This window comes from Neofelis nebulosa, chromosome 4 (genome assembly GCF_028018385.1).
Source record: "Neofelis nebulosa isolate mNeoNeb1 chromosome 4, mNeoNeb1.pri, whole genome shotgun sequence".
NCBI classification, from domain to species: Eukaryota; Metazoa; Chordata; class Mammalia; order Carnivora; family Felidae; genus Neofelis; species Neofelis nebulosa.
This window is the reverse complement of record NC_080785.1, coordinates 88,071,916-88,090,504: the sequence shown is the minus strand read 5'-3', so window position 1 is coordinate 88,090,504 and position 18,589 is coordinate 88,071,916. Positions and strand designations below refer to the sequence as shown.

The window sequence follows — 18,589 nt, the reverse complement described above, 5'->3', positions numbered from 1 at the left end:
GACCCCAAGCAGAACTAAGTGATCTTGCTGATTTGTGGAGACAGAGTTTGGGATTCATGGAGGCCAAGTTGGCTAAAATACATCAGTGAGGAGAGGGCAGAGTTTCACAGAGAGGAAGCTCCAGAGAACTGCAGAGGAATATTGGTCAGTGCATGCTTGTAAGGATACTGCTGAGGCTGGAGAAAGAACTCCCAGAGAAGAGGTGTTGAACCATACCTGGAACTCACATAGAGCCAAATCAGGACAGAAAGACCTCCTGACATATGGGCACTGATTCGGTAGTGGGGCCAAATTAGCCTTAAACAAAAGATCATTCTGAACTTCCTTAACAAAGATTACAAGTAAGCCTTGAAAGGATCAAACTGTTTCCAAGTAACACAACTGTGATTCACAATGCCCAAAAATATTTAAAGGAATATAAAAAAAATCCATTTCCCAAAAGCGTAAAATTCACAATGTCCGGCACGCAAAGAAGCAGGAAAATATGACCTATAATGACAGGAAAAATCAAACAATGGAGTAGACACGGAAATAGAATTAATTGACAAGGCCATCAGAACAGATATTATACATATTTTAATACTGGGGAAAAGGTAGAAGGAAGCATAAACATAATGTGAGAAGAGAAAGTTATAAAAAGACTTGAATTAAACTTCTAAAGATGAAACACATAGTATCTGAGATGAAAAATTCACTGGATGGGATTAATAGCAGATTGGACACTAAAGAAAAAAAGATTGGTAGGTTTCGGTAACAATCGACACTATTCAAAATGAAACAAAGAAAAAGGAGTATAAGATAAAAAAGAGAACATCAGTGATCTGTGGACATCAAGTGGCCAAATATATGAATATTTAATCACAGAAGGAAGGAGAGGGGGACAGAAAAAATATTTGAAAAACCAACATCTAAAATTTTTCTAAATTTCATGAAAACTATAAGCCCACAGATCCAAAATTGTGAACAAATCTCAGGCCAAACAAAACCACATCAAGATATATCATAAACAAATTACTGGAAAACAGTGGTTAAGAGAAAAATATCAAAATCTGCCAGAGAAATTAGTCATCCATCCATTTATTAGTTTGGTTAAGTGCTGGCAAGCCGGTGACTACAACTCCCTGAGTGCCCGGAAGGTAAGGGGGTGGAGACACAGAACAGAGACTCCTCTCCTGAAGAAAGCTGAAGTGAGAGTGAAAGAGAGAGAGAGAAAGGAGCACAGCATCCAGCGTAGATTTTGTGTTGTTAGGGGTTTTGTGTGTGTGTGTGTGTGTGTGTGTGTGTGTGTGTGTTTTGTGGTTTTTTGGGTTTTTTTTTTAGAGACAGAGAGAGCGGGGAGAGAGGCAGATGGGGAGAGGGAAGGGGAGAGAGAGAGACAAAGAGAGAATCTTAAGCAGGTTCCATGCTCGGTCCAGAGTCCTATGTGAAGCTTGATCCCAGAACCCTGGGATTCATGATCTGAGCTGAAATCAAGAGTCTGAGGCTCAACTGACTGAACTACCCTGGCACCCCTGTGTTGTTTGTTTTTTAAATGAGAAAGACATTCATAGGTTGAGGATAATGTCAATAATGATAATAATAAAATTACTGCCATTGATTAAGCCCTTGGTCCTAGATACTACACCAAATACCTCATATGTAATTATTAATGTAGTTCTCACTATGGACTTATGAAATGGGGACTACTTCTGTCTTCTTGTCTTTTACAAACTATAAAAACTGAAGCACAGCTTGATTAAATATTACTCCAAGTTACAAGGTCAAAAAGTAATAGAGCTGAACAAAACAAAGACAGAAAAAAAGAGACAAACAAAAACACAGACTCAAATAAGAGAACTGATAGTTACCAGAGGGAACCAGGGGAATGGGGGAAATAAATGACAGAATAAGAACACTAATGATGAGCACTGAGTAATATTTAGGATTGCTGAGTCGCCATATTGTACACCTGAATATAATAGAACTTATACTGGAATTTAATTATACTGGAATTAAAAAAAAGTGGTAGAGCTGGAATTCAAATCAAAGTCCACTTGTGATGTACTTGACTACAATACTACGCTGAGCCAGTTAAGTGGGAGAAATAGAGATTATAAAGGAGAGGGAGGTATAACTGTTGCTTTAATGCCTAGGAAGAAATAGGAGAGTATATATTTGAAAACACAGATGGATAGGCTTGCCTTAACCAAGAGAAAAAGAAGACTTCATTTTTGAAATTTGGGGGAAGAAGTTAAGGGTGGCTGCGGCTATAAATAAATAGATCTTTTGATGTAGATGAGTTCAGGTGGCCTAATTTTGTTTGGTGAATAAGTTACCTATAAGGGAAAGCTGACACTTGATATAACAACCAAGGCGGAAAGTCAAACAAAAGGAGTAAGGAAGCATTGTTGAGAGCTCAACTGCATTTGGAAACTGCTTCAAATGGCTAGATTGTTTATTTCTAGTAGAGAAAGGGAGCAGGTGAGTGGCAGACAAGGATCCTAAGGATATTTATGCTTTCAAGTTTATGCTACCCTGACAAAGCCAACTATTCATGAGGATAAGATCAAACCAATAAATAGGTAATGTCAAAGAGGCAACAAGAATATAGTAGGTTAAAAACCATGGTCACTGTGGTTGCCCTGTAGACGCCCACACAAACACCTAATTGTTTCCTCATGCTGACCCCCTTCCAGATCAGTTCACTTGGTGAAAGTTCTTACTTTCCTTGGAATGTCTTAGTATTTCCATTTTTGAAATTTTTTCCATATCATTACATGCTATCCATGAATCATGAACTCTTGTTAAACTTTCAGCTCTAGAGTAAATGTTTCCTTCCAGTCTCAATTACCAACAAGGCAATTCAGTAACACAAGTACCTATTGTGCAATCATATTTATGAACTTAATGACATACTATCTAACCTTTCCTTATGTATACTCTTTGACAATTTGAACTGGGTCTTACGCACTATTTCTTAGATCCTGCATTTTTAAAACATGACAAACTTGTTTTCTGTGCCCATTTGTATCATGCAGTGTGAAAATGCAACTATTTTTTCCATGTTTATAAGTGAAACATTTCATCTATTAGAATTAAGTCTCAAGTTTCCAACCAGAGATAGACCTGCTTAAGGATACAGCTTACAATGTCACAGAAAGTCACTGTTTGATGAGTATTACATCTAGATTATGAATTTTATTTTTAAGGAGGCTAAAATCCATTTTTTACAGTTTGGTCTTTTTCTTTTTAAGACAGATTTGTTTTTAGGAGAGTAGACCAAATAAAAGATAGCTTATCAATCCTCTTTCTAAATGTCTATGACTTAACTTTTTCCAATTTAGATAGAAACTATAAAAACATATCAGATGTTTTGCCCTGCCAGCTTTCTTGACAGATTTGTAGGCATCAAAGGCAGTATGGCTTCTGGAGTGTTGGAAACAAGTAGGAAAGGAAACCTCTCTAGCCGTCCTGCTTTTTCTGTGGCCATAAAACCCACCAACACGCACCCCTGGCCACCTACCACCAGGCTTCCATTAACTGGTATTTTAGAAGAGACTTAACTTAGGGAAAACACAGCTGAGTTTTCACTACCTTTGACCTAGAATCTGTCTGTATATGCCAGTTGGATCTGATCACGGCACACTTTAGTTTGAAATTTTGCTCTGAATCTCTATTGTTTACAGCAATAGTTTTCAAGCATGTTTTAATAACCTCTTATTATTAAAAGCAATACATATGTGTTGGAGAAAATTAGAAGATACAGATAAGCAAACATAAAAAGACAAAAAACATACATTCTTACTGACCAAAGAACATCATTTAACATATTAGTTCTTATTCTTCTACCTTATTGGTATTTGCTATTTGATGAACTATCATTACAGTCTCCTTTAATTCTTTAAATGTGGTTTCCTTTCATTGTTGGGACATATTTATAATAGCTGCTTTGAAGTCTTGGTTAAGTCCAACACCTGCTACCCACCAAAAGAGTTTTTGCCGTTTTTCCCCCTATTTCTTTGAAGGGCTCATAATTTTTTGTTGATAATTGGACATTTTAGATAATATATTGTAACCACTCTGGTTTCTGAATCTTCCCAGGCTTCTTGTTGTTGCTGTTATATTTTTGTTAGCATTGTTCATTTGTTTATTTGTTTAGTGACTTGGCTGGACTAATTCTGTGAAGTGTATCTCCCCCGAAGTGTGCAGTCTCTGATGTCTCTGATGTAGATAGTCTTGCCTTTCTATTTTTAACCTTGCCCCACCCACCTGAATAGGTCTTTAACAATAGGAAGGTGGGGGAGATGGGCTCTTTACTGGCTGCCAAGCCTGCCTGGAATAGTTCTTCCACAACATGGACCTCAGGGCAATGGAGGCAGTTCATGGTTCATGTGCCACAGTCTCCCACCGTTCTTACTGAGTTTCAGATTTTATTAAATACATACATCTAAAGTTTTTGCATGCCCTTAGGTCAGTTTCCAGGGACTTTAAATGGCTGTGTTAGATAATTCTGGTGAGTTTAATTAATGTTTCTTTGAGGTAGAAGATTCATCAAGCTCTTCAAGTGACCATTCTGGAAGTTCCATCCCCTGGAAGTGGTCTGTAATTTGTAATTTTACTTATTTGCTTTAACTTACAATGTCAAGGAAATGATCGCAAAATACCAAATGCAGTTATTTGCTAACAATAAAACTACTGAGCATAGTGTAAGTGTTATATGGTTTATTTTGTGTCTATCTTCTCAAACTGTGAGCTACTTTAGGACAGGACCCATGTCATATTTACTTCTGCTTCCATCATGCAGGACCATGGGTGAGACAAAAAATCTTTTCAGCTTGAAAACAAAGCTATAAATACTCTATTTGTTTCTAAACAAAGGAGTCCATAATTACCAATGGCTTACCTAGTTGACTAATTACAAGACTGGTCCCCACATGGTCTTCATATCACACACATACACATGCAAACACACATTCACACACTTAACCTTTTCATAACTTTTTTCCCAGTAATTTTTCTCTTTTAAGAGTGCCCTGATGCAAAGTTGTTTTTTTTTTAACATATTAGACCTTGAAGGCACAGTACCTATGTCCTATACTGTTTTTAGGAACCAATGAAAATGCTTGCGATCTGAAGTAAATTACGTATTAGCTCAAAAGTACAGAAAGAAAACGGAAAAACCAGAATGTGTTTAATTAAATATCTATAAAATGTAACATTAGGTTAACCTACCAACAGCAACTCAACACTTAAAAAGTTACATGTAAATTATATTTAAGGCGGCATATGAATACATTTTAAGATATTTGATATAGCGAGAAGTAGAACCTTCTCACAGGGCTTAAAAATCTTGTTTACCCAGGATGGAGCTTCCTCAGAAAGTTAAAAATGGAACCACCCTGGATCCAGCAATTGCACTATTAGGTATTTACCTAAAGGATACAAAATTACAAATTCAAAGAGACACATGCACCCTGATGTTTACAGCAGCCCTATCGACAATAGCCAAATTATGCAAAGAGCCTAAATGTCCATCAACTGGTGAATGGATAAAGGAGACATGATGTATATATACACACACGTACATACCGTGGAATGTTACTCAGCCATAAAAAATGAAATCTTACCATTTGCACCAATGTGGAAGGAGCTAGAAAGTATTATGCTAAGCAAAATAAGTCAGTCAGAGAAAGACAAATACCATATGATTTCATTCATATGTGGAATTTAAGAAACAAAGCAAATGAACAAAGGGAAAAGACAAGAAACAGACTCTCAACTACAGAGAACAAACTGATGGTCACCAGAGGGGGATAAGTTTGAAAGGTGATGGGGATTAAGAAGGGCACTTGTGTTGAGCACAGGGTGTTGTATGGAAGTGTTGAATCACTAAATTGTACACCTGAAATTAATATTACACTGTATGTTAACTAACTAGAACTTAAATAAAAACTTAAAAAAATCTTGTTTACATATCTACCCATATACAGAAATGAGGGTTGTGAGGATTGGAACCCAGGTCTGGTACCAGCTTGTAGGTGACTCTCAAAAGATCCCAAACACTTTCACAAAAGGGTTTCATAGTGGATTTAACACTGTTTTTTCTACCCTGATTTGGGTAGAGAGACCATGAAACCTTACTGTGGAGACTCAGACCATCACATTTTATCAGCCACACTCATTCACTCATGCAGCACATGTTTGCCAAGTACCTGCACCAGGTCTGGGGTTCTGCTGGCTTGAGGATACGGTGAAGAACAGAGTAGCCCAGACCCTTTCTTCATGGTGCTTATACATGAGTTGGGGAGTAACATTTCTTTAGTCACATTTCTTTATTACTGCAGATTGTAATATGGCATCTGTTATTAAGTACAGCATTCTTTTGGGGTGAGTGGTGTGTGTATCTATCTTAATTTAGAAGTCAGAGAATGCCTGATTACAGATTGATATTTAAGCTGAGGTATGAAGAAAGAATAGGGGTGAAGTCAAGGAAAAGTGAGGAATGACCAGCACAGAGACTCTGGGGAAGGAAAGAGACTCGTGCATTTACAGAAATAAAAGGCAGGCAGTGTGGCTGGAGCACTAAGAGCTTGAGAAGCAGGTTGGAAAAGAAGACTGGAAAGCAGCAGGGTCACGCAGCACCTCAGGGGTCACACCCAGGGTCTTGAATTCTATTCCACTTGAGTTCTGAACACCCAGCATAGCAAAACCTCGTTTGATTTTTTAAAAGCTCTCCCTGAAAGTAGACAGACAAGGGCCTTGAGTGGACACAGGGAAGGCGAGGGGGACAGTGGAGGTTTCGTTATTGTGGGATGTCACTTAGACTAGCCAGGGATGTCACAGAGAAAGGAGAGGGAAACAGATGGATTCAGGAGATATTTTGGAGGTAAGAACCACAGGGCATTGATAAACACAAATCTTTCCTTTAGCTCCATTTTTTGATACTGTGTCAGTAGCAGCTCAGGTAAAGTCAAACCTAACACAAATGCTCACTGCATTATGGTAAAACTTCAGTGTTTTGTGTTGCGCTGTGATGTCTATTACTACTTATCATCTAGTTCTGAGAGTAAAAGTTCTTTCACCCAAAATGAAAAAGAAACAAATAATAGCACTTTACGCACCAAACAAACTCTCATGTTTCTTCGACAGTAGAGGCAGAGAGATTGTCGTATAGGGGAGTGGTCGTGGATTTTTAGAGCTGGACCACTTGGGTTTACATCCTGACACACCACCTTTAACTAGCTCTGTAACTTTGACACAAATCACTTAACTTTCCAAACCTTAGTTTAAAATGGCGATTCATCCCTACTTCACAAAATATCTTTGAAATAATTGAAATATAACACTTGCTTGTAATAGACGCTCAGCTATTAGTAATAAATAAGTAATTTATTAGTTCTCTCAACTTACAAATTGTTGTAAGTTTTTAACTTAACATCTATACTATTCAGGCTGTTTGCTAAAACTAGAAATATGTTTTCTTAGAATTGGAAGAACTTAACTCAATTCCTTCCCTCAATTTACAGATGGAGAAATCATAGTCTAGAGAGGTAAGAGCCTTGCTCAGGAACGTAGAGCTTACTGGAGGCAGAATAGAACTAGAATTATTTTCTCCAAACACCCAGCATTTTTGTAATATACCATCCTGTCTGGTGTGTTTCCTCTCTAATGTCGACTGGAAAGATCTTATAAGATATCCATATATCCATTTTATCTCTGCTTTAAGCATAAGGAGTGTGATGGCTAATCGTGGTCTTGTGTTCTCTTTGTTAGTTACATGCTATGGGAAAACTTCCTGGAACCAGAATGGCAGAGTTAAAAGCGAAGTACACCTTGCTACATGATACCGTGATAAGGTATGCTATTTGCAGACGTGGAGACATCTTTTATCATATTTATATTTCTTTTTTTGTGATGGGATCTATCTTGTTTTTTATTCTCCCAAAAGCAGGCCTTGAGGCAAAGATTTGAGTTCAAGTAGTTTGAGAAGTGATACCGGAAATTATCATGGGAGAATGGGGAAGTGAGATGGGGAAGAGAGGAATCCGGCCAGGGTGTGTTAATGTGCAGGTTAACACTGTGGCCAACTGGTGCTCAGTCTCACTGAGGATCCTCTGAGTGTGTAGAACACACCTCGGAACTTTCCCACCGAAGGGTAAGGAAACTGGGATATTTGTCCACTAATTTCCATCCATCGTTGATCAAAGATTACTCCTAGGGAGAGGAGCCCCCCGCACTTCTAGCATGCCTTTTGAGAAGCCAAGTAAGTTGCTATGGCTAGACAAAGCTCTCAGGCAGAGGCACACAGGTCTGTCAGGATGTATGGTAACTGTCCACCAAAGCTACAGGTGACCCCAGAGTGGGCCAAGGGGATTTGATGGGGCACTGACATTATCTACTACAGGACACTCCTACAGCGTTCCGTGTTCCCCACCTCCCTTCATGCACTAGCACAATCCCAGGCTACATTTGCTGAGGCTTCAGTTTTGTCACCTCTTCCTTCTACCCTAGGCTACTCTCCTAATCTTAGTCACAATCAACAGCATGTAAGAATATGCTTCCACAGGACAATTCCACAAAGTTTCCTAAGCACCTGCTATAGCCAGTGGGAATCAAGAGGGAAGGAGAGTGAAGAAAGAAGGGAAATCCTGTTCTGCTGCTACTCCTTACTACTCCCCAGCCTCATTCTTCCTTTTCTCCATAACCTCCTGCCTCATAACCTGGCATAGGGTCTTCATCAAAAGCCAAGGAGAGGCAGCAATGGATAGAAACTCCCTCCTGTCATTCCCCATCCATCCTGTCCCCCAATCTGCAAACATTAGCTCTACTTCTTTTCCTGCCCAAAGTCATTTGACTACTTTCAGGAAGGAAGCATGAGGGAAAAGTGAAGAAGCAGGAGAAGAGCAGAGCTCCATCTCTGTGCACCCTTCACTTTCACTCCATCCAGGTTCCTAACAACCCCCCAGCTCTGGCTTCTCCTCCTCCTCCTCTGTGCCACCCTCAAGCTAACTCTTCACCCTTATCCCATCATTTCCCACAATTGGCCCTGACTGGCAGTGTAGACACATAATTCTCAAGATACACGAACTTGGAGGATTTAGATGGAAAGTCTGGGTAATCTTTTTCAACATACTTCACACTGCTTAAGTGGGGGGGGGGGGAGGGGGAAATCCATGCAGTTCTAAGAACATCCCTTCAAGACTCTTTGCCAATGTGAGTCCTACAGCAACACTTCTCACCCTCCAGATAGCTCTAGTCTAGAGCCCAGCCCAGAGAGCCTTGTGGGGTGCTGATTCAGCTTCCTTCTTGCCCGGGCCCCAGTGACAGACAGCCATGTAGGACCAAGACTATGGCCTTGTTATTTCTTCCTAGTTCCAGGTTGTGTTGCAAAACCATTACTTCCCTTCTGCTACCCACATTTTACCTCCTCTTGACCCTTTAGTTCCCTCTCTTGTGATTACAAACACCCACCACCCTCTCCCACTCCTCCCGCCTGGGGGGCGAGAAAAGCACGAAGACGCCAACTCTCCACTCTTGCTGCTGGGGCTGTGACAGGGCATATAGAGCCTGGAAATGCTGAACTGAAGCTGAATGAATTTTGCATAGGAACCACGTTATAAAAGTTGTTCAGTTCTCTTATGCTGGTGCATAGTCTAAGTCCACGTAGGCAAATTACCATTTGTGTTCTGGTTGGAACCCTAACCACCTTGTCCACTTTCTTTCTGGGGGAAATCAGGCACCGTGGCACAAGCTAACAACCATTCACAATTCCACAGTTGAAGATCAGGCCACTTTGGATTTACCAAATATATTAACATGCAAGGAAACCAAATTGTAAGAAAAAACTCCAATTTCTGTTAACAGAAATCATATGTGTTATCACCATAGCTGTGTTGGTATTTGGTACCTAACATAGTGCCTGGGGCATAGTATGTCCCAGTAAATGTCTCACTGGATGTTATTGAGCAAATGACATATTAACAATAGGGGAAATGGGTGGAGCAGACAACTTCAGTTGAGAGAGCCTTTGTCAAGTCATTGGGCATCTCTGCAAATGAGGAGAAACCTGAAGATTTCGCCCGGCAAGGGTCCTTGCTGGGGTGTGCACCAAAGAGGCGTGCTGACTTTAAAACCGGAAATGGCACCAGCCCTGTCTTGCTTCCAAACAGGAGAGGTAGCTAATGTGAGGCAGTTGGGTTTTTGGGAAACGTGAATCAAGTCTGCTGGTAAGGCTACAGCTGGGGCTAGCCTGCAGCACAGATGAATGAGTTTTAGAAGCTTTCACCAAGCCCAGTTTCTGTGTCCATTCAAATCTGCTTCTTGCCAGATATTTAACCTTTTTTCCTATATAGCAACAAGACCTAGATAGGGGATCCCCCTCAACTGTGACATTTAAATCTGGCTCTAGCCAGACATTGAAGATAGGATCAGAAACCTGTAAGGGAGTTTATGTCCATAATTTTATAGGAAAATTTTTCTTCCCAGTTTCTTAGTAAAGTGTCATTAGAAAACTTTATTGTTTCTTAGTTTATTAAGGAGGAAAAAATTTCCCTACAGTCAGGTCAGGAGAATTCAAGAATTAGAGCCAGCATTGCTGAGGCAGTTAAAGGGAGGACCCACTCTCTTATTATCAACCCCCCCCCACCCCCTGCCAGTCCGGGAAGTCATGATTGTTCTTCAAAGCCCAATAAAAATACCATATTCCCATCCAACTCAGTGCTTTCTCTGTCTCTCCCACCATTTTGATCTACACGATAGTGGTAGTACTTGTCAGCTGGTACTCCAGCTTCCTATTCCATCTGTTCCCCTTCCTAGATTGTAAGTTCCATTCACCTCTAGTACCTACTGTAATACTTGGCACAAACTTATCACTGAATTGAATTGTACTGAGGAACGGAAGGAACCAGGAGCTGTGTGGACACGCTCCCTCCTCTCCTTGCTAGATCTCTACAGGAGTTCCTATGGATGTTAAAAGTACACCTTTCTCATTATTTCAATCTCTGTTTCACGGCTCCCAGCACACAGGAGTCAGAGGTCCAGCTGCTCCAGGATGCCAAACGTTTCACCAAGCAAATACAACAGCAGCAATTTCACCTGCAGCAAGCTGATAATTTTCCTGAGGCATTCACCACTGAGGTCTCTAAAATGAGAGAACAACTTCTCAAGTATCAAAATGAATATAATGCAGTGAAGGAAAGAGAGTTCCATAATCAGTACAGATTAAATAGGTAAGTGCACAATTCTCTCAAGCACACTGAAGATACACTTGAGGAAAGCTCTTTCCACATAAATAAAATGATAAAAATTAAACTAAATTAGGAAGGAACTTTAGGCACACTGAGTGTAAGATGGCAATGTTAAGATGATTACAAGCCTAGCTCTTTCCTTGATTGCCTAGAACGGGCCATCCCTGAACAAGAAGGTAACACAACTTACAGAAAAAGGCTCAAGTGACAGGGAAATGTGTTCATGGAGGAGATCTCTACTGTGTTTTCTTGTGTCCGGAAAGTCATAAGCTTTGGAAGTTGCAGCCAAAGAGCACACTACATGGAACAAAGACCTGGGACACACTCTCGCCCTCTCTGGCCCTGATGGTAGCCCAGTATCATTTCGGCAGGACCAGACCACACGGCTGCACAGCGGACGCCCCACGTGTACTTTGCAGACAAACCTGTGTGAGCTGAGGGTCACATCTAGCTCACTATATTTTTCTAATACACGAACACAGACCACTTGTTCAACCTTGTTCTCCTGAACTATCCCTCAGGATCAAGAAAGACAGTAATATCCTTTTGGAAGACACATTTACCTATCCAGATCTAGAGTATGTCATTCAGTGAACTAACGTAGAAAGGTACTGCTAGAAAGGCAAATAGTATTTCCAAAATCTCTAATGTTCTTCCTGTGGAGGGAGTAGCAAGTCACTGGAAGAGTTTGTTCAGCAAATCACACTATTTAGATTGAATTTCAAAATGAGTACAGTCCACGCTTTGTGCTGTGGTATGCTGGATGCTGTGCCTGGGCACTGAAGAGAAAGCCAAATAATCGCTCCTAGGATTTGTTACCTTTTAAGGTGGCAGAACTTTCCTCTGGCTAATTTTAAGAATCTCAGTAGATCTCCGACAGAGCAAATATAATTCATTGCTACCGAGAGTTAAGCAAATTATTAAAGTGACTTTCTGAGGACTCTGTAAGCCCTGGGTTTTGAAATCTTCTCTTTGGGTCCTATCTTTTCAACTGGGGGGCTAAAGAAGGCTAGTTTCATCAGGAGAATCACATTCAGGGCAAAAAAAAAAAATCTGAGTTCTCTTTTGTCTTTCAATCTAAACTTGTTTCAGGCTCACACTGAGATCTATAAAAAGAAAGGCTAGCTATTTCTGTGCTCTGTAAGCACTCTTTCAGTTGAGAAAATAATGAAATTAAAACAATTGGTGGTTGTTCATTAGTATTGAAGATAAGAATGCTTGACATTTCCATGAAAGGGTAAAGGGAACATAAGTCAGTTGATATTTAAATTGTTTAAAATTTCCAAGTATTCCTGCCAAGGAAAAAACCCAGCAACAACCAGAACTCTTGCCTTTTAGGTATAGACAGGCAAATTGTTCACTGAGTTGCCTGGGATAGGGAGGGAACTGTGCATAGTGACCTACAGTGAACAAGAATATTCAGGACTCACATTTGCAGAAATGTTTAGCGTGTATTGTTTTCGGATTTGCAACGCATAATACTTTGAGCCCGAGCAGACTTCCTCACATCTCAAGTATTAACAAACTTATTTTCATAAAAATAATGGTGATTCCCAAAGGAATACCAGGAAAGAATTATATAGGCTGCGTATTTCCTTGGCTTTAACATATTTCATATCACACTGTATAGGAACAAATACACTCAACACTCTCTCCCCAGGAAAAAAGTAGATATTTTCATCCCCACCTAAAAATAAAGAAACTAAGCCAGTGAGAGAAAACCATTCATTCAAATACACAGATGATATTTTTCAGATCAGTACAACAAACTCATTTTATTCAGGGTCTAAATAATAGAAGCTCTAGTAAGTAACACCCCTCCACCCCAATATCTTTAGGAACTTCTGAATCACTGGCAGCTATGAAGAATAATTTATTGTTCAAATGCTCTAGAGAATAAAATTTTACTCTATAATTTGGTTGACTTTTCTTATGCTGTCACATAATATAAACTCTATTTAATAAATGCTAATGGTAAGTTACAATTAAATCTATTACCATAGTTTCAGTTATGAGATTAATACTCATTGACCTCTTGAATATGCAGTTTAGGAAAGAATTTGCAACCCCTGGAGCACCTGGGTGGCTCGGTCGGTTGAGCATCCGATTTCAGTTCAGGTCATGATCTCACAATTCGTGGGTTTGAGCCCCATGTCGGGCTCTGTGCTGACAGGATGGAGCCTGGAGCCTGCTTCTGATTCTGTGTCTCCCTCTCTCTCTGCCCCTCCCCTACTTGTGTTCTCTCAAAAATAAATAAATATTTTTTTAAAAAAAGGATATGTAACCTTAAGTAAGCTCAATTAATATTATAAATAATGAGGTTTTTAAATACTATTGAGAACTCAAAAATTTTTTAAAATATATATTTATTTATTTTGAGAGAGAGAGTGTACACATGTGGGGGAGGGGCAGAGAGACTGGGATTGAGAATCCCAAACAGGCTCCAGGCTGCCTGCAATGCAATGCTGAGCCAGGCTCAGGGTTCAATCCCACCAACTGTGAGATCATGAACGTGAGAGTCAGACTGATGCTTAACTGACTGAGCCACCCAGGCACCCTGAGAACTTATGTTGAAACAAAGTAGAAGTCATTATCTTTCTAAAAACAGCCTCTGAAAAGATTTTCCAATATCCTTTTCAACCATTTCCTTGCCTTCACTTTGTTACCTTTTGGGGCTTCCCTGCTTTCTAATAACTCCTCAGATTTGGACAGCAAGTAAATTGTGTCTCTGATACTAAATCTGATGCATTCTGACAAGTCTTGGCCAGGTGGGGAAACAAGGCCATGGCGAGTTATTGCTATCTGTCACAGGTAGGGACATGGAGAGTGGGAGCACTCATGCTGTTCACATGCAGGGCTATCCCAACGTGACCCTGGCCTTAGTGACTGCTCATTATTCCAAGCTGGTCCCTGCCATCCCTGTGGTGTAATCCGGGCTTGGTAGCCATTTGCCATTCTTAGTCCAGTAGTAACAGCAAAGTTGGAACCAAGAAACAAACAGATGCAGCAAGAAAGGAACAGAGGGATTATTTTAGCAAAGCATCTGGAATTCTGGAATGTTAGCTACGACACAGGGGCACACAGGTCATTAGGATTAGTAGTAAGGAAAAATTCACTGCTGGAATAGATTTCACTTCCTAAACACTTTTTAAATCTTTCCTGCTCTCCTTGTGGCAACCAAGAGCAGAATGAGCTTAGAACAGGTTTTGCAGGGTGTGGTCTTCATATCTAAAAGAGAAGGACCTGAGAAACTTGATTGAAAGGCAGATCCAACCTTAAAACTAATGGTTCCAAGCCTTCTCACCCAAGGCAGCATTTGCAGTTTTTACAAGATCCCAGCATACTTCTGAGAAATGCCAGAGTTTTAAGAACTGTTGGCTCCAAAAGCAGTTCTCAGCCCTGACTACAAGGTTAGAATCCACCCGAGTCTTCTGTCAGTGATCACCAGTCTGTGCTTAAACACCTTCTGACGGGAGCGCACAGCCTCCCACAGCAGCCCGTTCCAGCTTTGGACAGCCTGATTTTTAGATGTTTATGGTTTGTATTGGTTCAAAAATCTACCTCTTGCAACTTCCACTAATTCAGACTGGTTCTACTACTGATAGTGAAAAATATCTCTTGCACATGGCCACACACAGGGTTTCCTGCATTGTCTCTTCACTCCCAAGTCCTTAAAATTAAAAACCTTTGAGGACATGGTTTCAGTTAGGACTCTCTTGCTGCAGAAAAGAAATAAATCCTGAGTAGCTTTGACACTGAAGCACCCCTTAGTCAGGAAAGCTGAAAATGTCAGACAGATTTAAAGTTTGATGTCAATTTAAAAGGTTAGAAGTTGGTATATATCAAGAGGCACAAAAGTATTTTTTCTTTATCTCAGTAATGCCATGCAAAAAGGAGAATCCAGAGGAGGGGGGAAAAAGACATTAATGCACAAGAATATGTATTAAATGATTACTTTTAAGAGTAAAAAACTGAAAGCAATCTAAATTCTAAAAATAGTGGAATATTTAAATAATAATGTGTTCCACAGGCAGGCAGCTTGATACTGAAAAGCACCGTGGAGTCAGAGCTCAATTTCTAGGTTTGAATGTCAGTTTAGTTTTGATTGTGTGACTTTGGAAAAGGCGCTTAACTCCTCAGTTTTCTTCATTTGTACAATGAAGATAATACCTATGTAGTAAGTTCTGAAGTTTAGAAATGCATGTAAATTACCTGATATAAGTTCAGTAAAAGATGGACAATGTTTGGGATTGTTTTATTATGCTACACTCACCCACTAGGAAACCTTGAAACTAACTATTAAATTACTAATTACAAAGACTGTTTTGCAGTTGGGAAGCTCCTTTAATTACATGTTAGGTAAAAATGGATTCAATCATATATACACATTTTATATAATTTAATTAAAAGATACAAGGAAAATGAAAATGATCAACTGTGATGGGATGGGATTATGAATGATAGACTTTATAAATAGAAAAATATGCATCTCTTAAAGGGAAAGTCAATTTTTCTTAATAAAAAACACATGATAGAGACGTAATTAGTTTAAAATGTCCTAAAGAATTAGCCATCTTATGTTTCTTTAAAAAATATATTATTTTATATTTACTTAAAGGAAAGACTGTGAGTCTTATCTTGTGGGAGAGCTTCAAGTCACCATTTTTCCAACTCAGGGACGCTAAGGTGGCCTTTACAATCAAAATATGACAGCACACTACCACCCCCTAGTGGCAGCCTGCGTGAGGTGTAGGATCAATAGGTTGAAAGTTAAATATTGTCAATGTGTATTGACAGCAAAGGCCTAAGTATTCAAAACTCTGAAAGTTCAACTTCAACTTGTGTCCTAGCTAACCTACATTAAATTCCATGTGGCACGTACTTATTATACTAACCTTAATTTACATTATTGCAAATAAAAATTCCTAAAAATAAAAGCTGGTGTGCATGTTTTGCTCCAACTTCCCAGATCTACTGGCTCATGAGATCTGCTTATTTGATGGAGCTTGTGGAAGTTATTGCAGTAATCCAGGCCGGCATTGGTTCATTGCAAGTAGTATAAAAAAAAAAAAAAAAGAAAAGACCCAGAGCCTGCCTGGAAGGAGTCAGAGTCTAGTGGGGAAGGGCCTGCTACCAAGTAGCTATAATGCGATAAGATAACTGTTCTAATGGGTTGGTATACGCAGTGAGTGTTGTGGGAGGACTGGGGAGGAAGCACCTAACCGGGAGTCACTGAAGCCATCGTAAAGAACGGACACCAGGTTCCCTGGCAAACAAACACAGGAAGTGCGTTCTAAGAGAAAACAGAAAGTTATTACTGCAGAAATAGCTTACTCTTTTGTACTTTGTCAAATTTGTTTTTTTTTTAACAGCTTAACAGAAGAAAAAAACCTCATAATAAAGGAATTTGAGAAGATACCTAAGCCAGGAGTAAGTCTTAGATGGTCTACAGTTTGTTAATACAACTGGATTCAAATATCCCTTTTGATAAATATTAATGTTTATCACAACAACCATACCCTGAGACATATGAAATATCCAAAAGTCTTAACTATGGACAATGCTGAAAGGAATAACTTCTGGAATAAACATAGTGATGCCTATTACAGGCTTAGCTATTTGGCATCTAATATAGGCTGTGTTTAGTTGGACAATATCTGCTTTGTTTTTAGAAAAAAAAGGGGGGGTGTCTGTGGTTAGCACTTAAAAACATTATTTTTGCATAGTTATTACCCTCAGAGCTTCTTGAACATCTCAAGCTTACTATAAGACATTTTTATAAAGGAGATGTACCACTTATCCATTCCTGCATAACAAACTGCCCCAAAACTTAGTGGCCTAAAACAGCCAACATTTCTTATTTTACACAGAGGTTTCCTGGTCTGAGCTGGTTCAGCTGGGGCTGGGTGGTCCAAGATGGCTTCATTCATCTGTCAGCCAGTTGGCAGGCTAGCTGGTCTAAGATCACATGTCACCAGTCGTCACATAGTAGTGGAAGGGTTTCCGGCCTCAAAAAAAACAGCCTCAAGTGATGGCAGACCCCCAAAGCATAAGACCTTTCAAGCCTCTGCTTTTGTAATCCGTCATTGGTCAAAGCAAGTCACATGGCTAAGTCTAGAATCAAGGGATAGAGAAACGGGCTCTACTTTTTTTTTTTTTTTTTTTTTTTAATGTTTATTTATTTTTGAGAGAAAGACAGTAAGAGCCAGAGACAGAGAGAGAAAGGAAGAATCCTAAACAGGCTCCGGGCCCTGAGCTGTCAGCACACAGCCTGATGCAGGGCTCCAACTCACTAACCATGAGATCATGACCTGAGCTGAAGTTGGATGCTTATATGACTGAGCCACCCAGGCTCCTCTGAGCTCTACTTCTTAATGAGAAGAATGACAAATATCTATAGGAAGAGGAGGAATTGGGAGTCCATTTTTGTGAGATCACATTTTTTGTGATCTATCACACAAAGTAAAGAGAAATGTCACTACATTCTGCACTGTTACCCCCTTCTGAATGGTTATATTTCAGAAGCATGCTGTTGGTGTTTTCATTCCAAGGCAAAAAAACCTGTTTGTCATAGAGTAAAATACTACTTTTTTATATGTGTGTGTATGTGTATGAGTATAGATATGTACATATACATATATAGCATATAAAATATACATTATTATATAAGTACCTACCTACCATTTACCACACAGATTTTATGGGAAAAAGAATTTTGGATTTTAGTTCCAGACCATAGGATCACCAATTTTACCCGCTCTCATCAGCATTGGAGGGTGGAGATATGTAGAAAACCCAGAGCAGGCTAAATGGATCCATTCGCTCAGTCATTAATAATGTGTAGATTTTCTGAGTACAAGGCTTCTCTCCCATAAGTCAAACACTCCCCAAATAATCAGGCAAGGGAACAAAGATGTGTTGAGTCTGGAGTGGAGGGCCTTTGGGGAGAATATGAATGGGTTACAAAGAGGGGGATTAAGGAGCACAAAGGGTTGGGTTTTCCAAATATGAACTCCTCAGTCTTTAATTCTCATGTGGGATTCAGGTGAACCAGAAGCCCAATAGTCAAAGATGGTTTGCATCTGATGTCCAATCACAAAGCTACTAGAAAATGGGCTGGAAATTTTCACTCATGCTTTTTTGGTATGAAATAAAAATTAACTCAGAAAAAGGACACATTGAAAATATAGGACAGAGGGGCACCAGACTAGCTCAGCTGGGAAGAGCATGTGACTCTTTTTATCTGGGGGTTGTGAGTTTGAGTCCCATGTTGGGTGTAGAGATTAAAATAAAATCTTAAAAAAAATAAATAAAATAAAATACAGGATAGAAAGGAGCCACTAGTAAAAAAAAAAAGAGTTTGA

General features: G+C 39.6%; 2 protein-coding genes across 3 annotated transcripts in view; one reads left to right on the top strand and one right to left on the bottom strand.

Annotated features, from left to right (window-relative positions):
• GSAP (gamma-secretase activating protein) overlaps window positions 1-18,589 on the bottom strand; it is a 259,405-nt gene that overhangs the window by 1,901 nt on the left and 238,915 nt on the right. The window lies entirely within an intron of this gene.
• CCDC146 (coiled-coil domain containing 146) overlaps window positions 1-18,589 on the top strand; it is a 115,576-nt gene that overhangs the window by 67,563 nt on the left and 29,424 nt on the right. For both annotated transcript variants that reach the window (XM_058725303.1, XM_058725302.1), the window contains exons 3-5: window positions 7,753-7,835; window positions 10,998-11,207; window positions 16,598-16,655. In XM_058725303.1, the coding sequence (XP_058581286.1) occupies window positions 7,753-7,835; window positions 10,998-11,207; window positions 16,598-16,655 (351 nt within the window). The remainder of the gene's footprint in view (window positions 1-7,752; window positions 7,836-10,997; window positions 11,208-16,597; window positions 16,656-18,589) is intronic.